Source organism: Rattus norvegicus, chromosome 3 (genome assembly GCF_021556685.1).
Source record: "Rattus norvegicus strain SHRSP/BbbUtx chromosome 3, alternate assembly SHRSP_T2T, whole genome shotgun sequence".
In the NCBI taxonomy this organism is placed as follows: Eukaryota; Metazoa; Chordata; class Mammalia; order Rodentia; family Muridae; genus Rattus; species Rattus norvegicus.
The window spans coordinates 163,039,835-163,048,842 of NC_141536.1; the positions used below are offsets into that span (position 1 = coordinate 163,039,835).

The 9,008-nt window shown below is 48.9% G+C and overlaps 1 protein-coding gene across 1 annotated transcript; it reads right to left on the reverse strand.

Annotated features, from left to right (window-relative positions):
* Window positions 1-412: 412 nt before the first annotated feature.
* Window positions 413-8,394, reverse strand: Prelid3b (PRELI domain containing 3B). Its single transcript, NM_001009543.2, has 6 exons — window positions 8,314-8,394; window positions 4,794-4,962; window positions 3,740-3,829; window positions 2,201-2,271; window positions 1,993-2,095; window positions 413-1,175 (listed from the first exon to the last, which is right to left on the reverse strand). Exons 1-6 carry the CDS (start codon window positions 8,343-8,345, stop codon window positions 1,053-1,055), a joined length of 588 nt encoding a protein of 195 aa, NP_001009543.1. The 5' UTR covers window positions 8,346-8,394; the 3' UTR covers window positions 413-1,052.
* Between the last annotated feature and the right edge of the window lie 614 nt (window positions 8,395-9,008).

Below are 9,008 nucleotides of genomic sequence, written 5' to 3' on the forward strand. Positions count from 1 at the left end.
AGCACTTAGACGATCACTGCGGCTGTTTTGCAGCCATCCTGAGTCCCCAAGGGCTGCAATCCCCTAGGACTTCCCTCTGACTGCCATGTTCCTCCCAAGCATTTGCTTTGTTCTTCTCACCCAACGCTGAGCTAAGGTGAGAGAATTTGGGTCTTACGTGCCATGAGCTGTCTCAGACGATGGACAGCTAGCTCTTCAGTAGAAAAGACGTTTTGTGGTCATAATGGCCAAGAAGTAATCATATCACAAACCATGATTCTGACATGTGGCAATGTTGAGCCCATGTGACATGCCCAGGGATGGGAAGAGCTGCTCCCCTGTCTCAGCGCTCTGTTTCAGGTAAAGACTTTATTCTTTCAGCTAACATAGCCAGTCCACAGTACAACACATGAAATCACAAGGTACAAATTCAAGGAAGGGAATGCCTTTACTGAGTCACAAAATTTGGCAAATCAATATAGTACCCATTAATACAATAGAATACTATTTTTGCTGGAGTCATATATCACCTTAGTGCTAATTTTCACTCCAAAAATATCATTTAAGAACCAAATCCAAACACTGGTTTCCAGCAGGGCAGGTTATTTTATACAAATTAATGTCACTTAAAATTTTACAATTTCTGTTTGTAAAGTGAGTTCCTCATGCAGTCGGTTCTGGTTCACAGCAGCGGGCAGCTGTGTGGACAGGAGGGCGGCTGGGCTCTGTTCTGCTTGGTCCGCAGCCAGGTAGTGTTCCAGTATGAGGAGCTTTAAGAGACTCCAGATCAACACCGACTTCTTCTAAGTACTTAAAGAACAACAAACCCGTTAGCTGTTCACATGAACACAGCCTCTCCCAGTCAGTCCTCTCAGTCCTAGCCTCAGAGGATCCCTTTGATTTAGAAACTCTGGATCTTTTGTTTTGATCCAAAGTCACAGCTTTACCCCAGCTCATAAAAACAAAACAAACAAACAAAAAAACTACCTAAAATAATTGTCTTTTAAATAACAAATGATATGATGCCAGCTTGACAGTCCTGGGGCCCCGAGGCTGCACACCAATTTCCACTGTCATTTGTCCACTAATGCTGCCGCCGCCGCCATTGGTGTCCTTATGCTTCCTCTTGCTGATGCTGCCAACTCTTCAATCTCAGCGTTCAGTTTATGTATCACCCACTCCATTGCTTCTCGGCCCTTAAAAGTGCAATGCATTATTGTTACCAATAGCGAAGGTGTGACCAGCTTTGGGGTGGGTGGTGGGTGTGTTTCAGGCTAACTAAACCCCACGGACAGATCTCTTTTCCTTGCTGTGCTGTCTTTCTCTTTTCAGTTTTATTTACCAAATACCAAATGCCTTGAGCAATTGGCTTGATCCAGAAACCAGTTTTATTTTGTATGCAGAAGATGTTCTCAGAATCATGTACAACTGAGTGGCAGGCTGTCTTTCTGACTGACTGGTTAGTGTGGTCAAGCCCCTTTTCTTTTCATATCAACACTGTACATCAATCATGTACACACCTTGGGATCTGGTCCTTGACACGTCCACCTCCCACCCCCACAGCCACTCGCCCTCTTCCTTCCTGTGGCTCTACAGTTTCTTGAGGAATGAAGGAGCACTTTACGCTTCCTGCTGAAGGGCCTTTGCATGTGCAGCAACCCCCACTCGAACGTTCTTCCTGGATACTGCTTGCACCAAGTCCTTTCCTCTTAACACTTGGCAAAAACACCAATTAGCAAACGTTCATTACACACTCAGGTCTGCCTCTACTTTTCCTGTCCTAACGGAGTATGATGAACGCCTCCTCCTGGAGCCCTGTGAGGGCTGAGTGCATTTGTTTGGCTGCCTGTACACTTCAATGAGATGACTTGATAAAATATGCTAAAGAAACAACATGGCAGGCGTCTTTCCCCCTAAACCTCCTGTTAGCCTAGGGGACAGCTGCATTCAGCACAGGCCCTTCCAGGGAGTGAGGCGGGTGGTGAGTCTTGAGCTGGAGACTGGCCCACTTACTTTGTTAGCATTGGAAGATATGGTGCTTGCCATGAGTCCTTCAAGGTAGCTGCTAAGGCTGACCCCCTTCACAGTGATGAGGGCTTCCTGGGTTAAGACAGTTCTGGCAAAACAACACACAGCTTTAGGAGTCATGTTTGGTTTGCAAAAAGCAATCCACCCAGAAACAAAGAGTCTCACTGTGAGTCCAGTGCCTGTCTTTACTTACTTCTCTGGGTCCTGAGGGTGTGGCTTGTAGGTGAGCCTCTCGTCCACTGAGACCATATTTGTAAATGAGATCTGCAGGTAGGAAGTCAAGCCGTTTTAGAAAGGAAGACTAGAGATTTCCAAACCAACACAACTTAAATCTTATTTGCTAAACGCACAGAACAAAACACTTAAGACAAACCATCCTGGTACTACTGGGTAACTAAACACATAGAACAAACCACTTAGAACAAACCATCCTGGTATTACTGAGTAACTAGAATTTAATTTTCAATATTTAAATTTAAATTTCACCAAACTTTTACCTGGAAAGGGAGGTGGCTCTGCGTGTGGGTAAAGAAATGTGTTTCCTGTGGTTTGAACATGCTTGGCCCATGGAGGTGGCACTATTGGGAGGTGTGGCCTTGCTGGAGGAAGTGTGTGTCACTGTGGGGTGGGCTTTGAGACCTTCCTAGAGGATAGTCTCTTCTGGATGTCTTTGAATAAAGATGCAGAACTCTCAGTTCCTTCAGCACACTGCAATGCTTCCTGCTATGATAGTGGACTGAACCTCTGAAACTGTAAGCCAGCCCCAATTAAATATTTGCCTCTGTAAGAGTTACCTTTGTCATGGTGTCTCTTTAGAGCAATGAAATCCTAAGACACCTGCTGACCTGAGTTCTATCCCCATAAATCCTGGGAAGGAGGGAAGCAACTTGCATAGCAAGCTGTCTTCTGACTCTTCACATAGTTTCCTGAGCATACCCACCCCTATACTCTAATTGTAAAAAGAAAGGAAAAGGAAGGAAGAAGGGAAGGAAGAAAGAAAGGAAGAGAAAAAATGAATTTAGGAAATATCTGCTACCATCATGCACAGTGCTGTGCTCACTCTCCTGAATGCTGGCACCTAAAAAGGCAAGGCCATGTGGCAAGGAGGCTGCATAGGGTGAGGAGGGAGACCCTGGAGCATGCAGCGCCTTTCCTCATTTTTAGTATTTATTTTTAACTTTGTAGTATGCTGGGCAGGTGCTCTGTTATACCCCCAGCCTTTAAAAAAAGAACGAAAAGAAAAAAAGGAGGAAGAAGGAAGAAGGAGGAGGAGGAGGAGGAAGAAGAAGAGGGGGAGGAAGAAGAGGATGAAGAGGAGGAGGAGGATGACAAGGAGGGGGAGGAAGAGGAGGAAGAAGAGGATGAAGAGGAGGAGGAGGAGGAAGAAGAAGAGGAGGAGGAGGAGGAGGAAGAGGAGGAGAAGGAGGAGGAAGAGAAGGAAGAGGAAGAGGGTGAGGAGGAGGAAGAAGAAGAGGAGGAGGAGGAGGAGGAGGAGGAGGAGGAGGAGGAGGAGGAGGAAGAGGCCCTTCTCTATGCTGCCCCAAGCAGCCCTGAATGCAATCTGGACTAGGGTGTCTTTGTCTGGGATCCCTGCTGAGCCTTTAAAGCAGCTGGGATTACAGGCATAGGCCACTGGGCCCAGCCAGATACTGCCTTCAACAGCTAGTATATTCACACACATTTTATTGTAAGAAAAGAGAAGGCAGGAATTAAAACAGAAGGCAGGACTCACATTGGTGGACTTGAGCTCCATCGTCCTTCTTATTGGGTCAACTACAGAATGCTCTTGCACGTATGTTTTCGTTCTTGCTGCACCAATAAGCTGCAAGCAACACTCAGTTAGCAATCAGTTTCCAGCCAAGCATCTTTCACTTGAAGGCACAAATGTGATCATTACAATGAACCAAAACCTACTAGAGGCAACAGGGACTCACCCACAGAGGAACCCAAGATGGCCACACGCCCAACTGGAGAACCTTCCTCAGAGGCAACCAGTAACCAGCTCACTGATGGTATGACACTGTACTTGCCATGACGTGACACTATTTGCTGAGGTGTGACAGTGGGCCAGGAAAAAGTATGTCTGGAAGTCATAAGACCTGGGGAAGTAGGAACACTGCCCAGACCAGCCAGTGTCTCAGCCAGCCCAGAGAGAAGCCCTGTGCCCCTGTCATCCACATAAGCAGGAATCACAGCTGGGGCAGGGGACGGTACCTAGTACCCCTCTCTGGGTGTGTCCTAGAGGCCCGCCCTCCTCAGCTGTGGTGGAACGCAGGCTCTTCCCTACTGTGAACAGAGCAACCTTCGCTAGAGACAACTCGGAAACCTGGACTTACCCACCACAGTGGTTGTATCCTCACTGACTGGCATTCTGATTTCTCACTACCTCTCTCAGCTAACTAAAGCTTGGTCGTTTGTTATAGAAACAGAACTACTTCTAAATGCAGACACCATGGCCTAAAAGTGAAAAAAAAAAACCACAGCAAACAGAACTCTTATCACTTAATGTGCACAACCTACAAGAGCCCAGTGTCACCCAACAATCAGGACCTGACCATTGTAAATCTCATCGTAGGCCTCAGGCTGCAGCAAAAACAGGACGAGATGTGACTCCTGCTCTAGAGCTGGCTTCCTGAAGGAAGTACATGGTCCCTTTAGGAAGACTGAATGGTATTTCTACTTCATCGCATGCTCCTACCTCCTCCTTTAGAATGCAATACCAGCCCAAGCAAAATTCACACATGGCATTTGAACGGAAACATGGTAGAGTTCGCTAGCACACTTACAGACTTCACAATGGAAGGCAGGCCCCACTCTGTGCTGAGCAGTCTGTGGCTGTGCAACTTTCCAGAGGGATCGACATGTCTGTCCAGCACATCAACACCAACCACGCTCGGGTTCATGGGGTTTGGGTATTTCTGCATTGCAGCTGTAGTAACTGTTTCCCATGGATGGCTGCAGACAAACCAAAAACTCAATGTGCAAAACTTTGGATGAGGTAAACCATTCTTATACCACGATGAGGTAAACCATTCTTATACCACAGCGAGTCATGCCTTATGATGTCGATAGGTTTTTTGTGTGGAAATAACTTTGAAGATGATGAGTGATGATGATTGTAAATGTCAACAGGCTTCAGTGATTTCCAGAACACAGAAGGTATGACACATCTGATATCTACGAAGCAAAGCACTTTACAGAGGCGCACTGTGATGACACTCTCACCCTTACCACTCTCCACTTCCACAGGAGGGAAGAAAAAACAGCCCATGAAAATGCATTAAAGGAATTATGCTCATAGAAACAAGTGGGAAAATGCCAGCCTACCGCTTATTCCTGCATCTAACGCAACTGTCTAGCTTTAAGAAGTCAAGGGCCTGGGATAAGAATTAGGAAGGTCCCACCATCAATTTACAATTAGCATCTTCCTTACCAATATGGTAAATAACACAGCTCCTTTGGCCATTATCTGTTGTTTTTCCCATGTCTGGCTTCTGCTCTGCAAAGGTCGCTCAATAGGAAATGCAGAGGCCCCAATGATCTTTAGCCTGAGCACCTGCCCTCTGGGAGCAGACTGTGATTCTTCATCCAACCCATCTTGGATTTCTGGGGGACTTCTGAGACATGGCATATGTATGGTTGGTGCTCAAGTGTGTGTCACCTTTGAGCACCCCAGCAGTTGAGTGTACAGTATGTCCTAGGCACTGCTCTGGACAAGTCCGAGATAACTGCTGCCATCTCTGTCAGTGATCAGTGTTCCCATGTACAGGAATGAGATTGGACAGGCCAGTCAGCTGTGGCCAGGGTCTCCCAACTCCACTTTGGTGCTCTACAAAAGTCTGCCAAGGTCTTCTTCACATAGTTATGCTATGTTAATGCAGCTAAAACTAATTGCTGGGACACTAGTTATCATGGATGTGCCCTTGGTGAAGTTTGAGCTAGGTCAACGGTGATGTTTTCCTGTTGGCCTGAAGAGGAGAGATATGGAAAATCACACTGAAGCACAGCAGCCCCAGGCCGTTTATTAATTTTCAGAAGTGGGGGAGGGAGGGGGAAGAGATAAGCGCATGGAAGGCAGCTAACCATGCTTCCTGACTGGATGAGGGACCAAGAAGGGCCTCCTCTGATTTTCATTTTAGATAGTTGCCATGGTGACAAGAAGAGGCCTTGGCCTATATCACTGCCATTTGGGGGCTGTTTAGATTTATGAAACTTCCACTTACAGACCTGTGTTGACTGTGGAATAGGGCTTGAGATTAAATACAAATCAAGGCTCATTTACGCATTATGCAGAACTTGAAATCCATCCTCAGAAAGCAAGGACACACAGTACAGGAAGCAGTGGGGTGAGTCTACAGATATACCAACAGCTTTGGCATTGACTGGTTAGCCAAGGCTTATCAAGAAGGGAGTGCCCAAAAAACCCAAGATGGGTCGGATGAGGAATGGCCTGGGGCCCTGCCTAAGAGAGCAATGTTCTCAAGATGGAACCCTGAAAATGGTAGCAAGACATCAAGAGTGTGGTTCAGGAGGGGAGGGTGGAAGCCCAGTGTGCTTCTGTCTCTGTCACTCTGTTTTGAGATGTGGCCTTGCTGTGCAGTCCTGGCTGCCCAGCACACACTATGTACCTGTATGCTTAGGCTAGCCTGAAATTCACAGCAATTCTCCTGTCTCAGGCTGCCAACTGTTATGGGCATGTAGCACCATCCTGGCTGACGTGATCCTGGTGCCAAAGTGTATGGGACTTTGATTGGGTGGCACAGCCTATCTGGGTAGAAGGCCCTACCGGGCTCCTCCCAGGGTACAGCAGAATGCATTTGTGTATCTATGTTCTAGGTGACAGGTCCTGGGTTCCTCCCAGGGTACGACGGCATGCATTTGTGTATCTATCTTCTCGGAGACAGGTCCTGCGGCTTTCACGGGCTCTTAGAGGTCTGTGACAAAAAAGGGCCAAGAGCCTGGATGAAGAGTAAGACAGGAAGGCCAACAACCAACTTTCATTGAATACACACCCTGAAAGAGGAGGGATGGGTCCAAGGGCAGAGGAGTGGGGTGAGGAACCACGCTGAGGAACGAGTTCTGAGAATGGGACTTGTTGGAAACGACTCTGAAGCAAAGCCTTCAGATGCAGAGGAGGACTGGGGTCCAGAACCCCTTGTTCTATCAAAGGATGTTAAAGAGCAACCTAAGGACAACATTTCCACAGTCCTGAGTGTTACACGTGTTGAGATTCTCTTCTTAGTTCTAGTATTCTGTCCTTCCTGGGACACAGCAGATACTCAGATGCATCTGATCTGTTATGTAAAAGGTTTAAAACTTCTTTTAGATCTTAGAATTGCCTTATGTAGGTTGAAACACAACACAAAGCTATGCTATTGAAACAGTGTGGCAAGAAAGGCAAGGTTTAGTGAAAGAGCTCGATCATCCGGACGTGGATTCAAATGTAAGTCAACAATAATTATGATAAGGTGAGATTGTATAATAGAGAACAATAAGTCAATCAGAAAGGAACGGCAGGAACAAGGCGTTAACCAGTTATGTAGGTAGAAAGCCCTGTGGTTCTTGTGTGGGGCACCTTGAACCTGGGTGGTATAATTCCCAACACCTCACTGACTCTGGTCCTGTTTCCCATTGTAAGTTTAGAGAACCATGAAGCTATGACTGGATGTGATAGTAGACACTGGCTATCTGGTCAGCTGTCATGGCTCAAAGGAATAGGAAACTAAGGTCACAAATTATCTGGAAAAGCAGGCCCTGGTGTCTAGAACTCTGGCTCTGCTACCCATGTTGACTGTCACCAGTGCTTCGCATCATGGTGGCATGAGCTGAGACCAGGAAGAAACTACACCTGGTTGCCCAGCTTCCTGATCTATAACATGTGGCATCTCAGTCTGAACACCCCAGGACACTGTGATCCCGTCGGGGCTCAGGACATCTCAGGCTATCATAGCATCACTGGGGTTCAGTCAGGACATCGTGAGTCTGTTAGGTATTAGTCGGGGCACTCCAGGATACCCTGAGGCCGTCGGAGCTCAAGACACCCCAAAACACTATGAAGCCAGCAGGCCTAGTTCTCTGCGACCCCTGGAGTCACTTCCGGGTCAGGTTCGACGGCCGGCTTTTGTCTTCCGTCAGTGGCGGCGGAGCGGGAGGGATACCCAGGCCCAGGGTCACGGAGCCCTAGCTCGGGTTGGGGTCGTGACCTTGGCGGTACCCCGAGACCCGCTCAGCTCCGCTTGCCGCGCTACACCTGACGCCAGGAAGTTCCCCGAGGGCGCCGGAGGCGGTCGCCGCACCCACACTCACTCAAAGACGTGCTCCGAAGTCCAGATCTTCATGGTGCCAGCCGCCTGCCCGGTGTCCCTCAGTGTCCAGGGACAGTGAGGCACAGAAGTTTGCAGCCCCGCCCCGTCCGGGCCGGCCGGCCTCGCGGCGCGCAGGCGCCGTCGGACTTGGCGCTGGGACACCCGGAAGTGCCGTCCCGCGGCCTAGCCGAACAGGGCTTGGCCCCGCCCCTCGGCGCAGTCAGGCCCCGCCTTCTTGGCGCAGCGCAACTAAGCCCCGCCCCCCGCGCTCGGCGCAACCAAGTTCCGCCCTCGTGAAGGCTCAGTGCGCCGGCGCAGAGCCGCATAGCGCGGCGGCCAGCGGGCTGGCGCCGTACTGCGCATGCACGGGCCTTGTCGGCGGGACATTTTGGAGGGTTTGGCGGGTTACTGAAAGGTTTCTCATGTTCCCTTTGGACTTGGCTGAGCCTGGCGGCGTTTGCCAGAGCACAGTTTCGTGGTGTTGTCTTAGATAGTTAATCCCATCTCTCAATCTAAGCAATGGGAGAGGGGGAGGGCGGCCACAGTCTGTTCCGTCCCCTTCTTGTCATCCCAGGGATCATGACCCTTGGTGTGACAGGCTGCCTAGACAGGGCTGGACCAATTGCCCTGTGGTCATAGGTCATCTCCATCACCATTTCTTAGTGCTGCCCACGCCCTCCCGTGCCTCCATCACAA

Excerpts from the sequence above, each read along its gene's own strand:
- Prelid3b (NM_001009543.2), bottom strand. The coding sequence starts at position 8,345 with ATGAAGATCTGGACTTCGGAGCACGTCTTTGA. Across the intron at positions 2,096-2,200 it reads CACCCTCAGGACCCAGAGAA|AACTGTCTTAACCCAGGAAG; the intron begins GTAAGTAAAGAC and ends TTGTTTTGCCAG. Across the intron at positions 1,176-1,992 it reads TATCTTCCAATGCTAACAAA|GGCCGAGAAGCAATGGAGTG; the intron begins GTAAGTGGGCCA and ends TGCACTTTTAAG.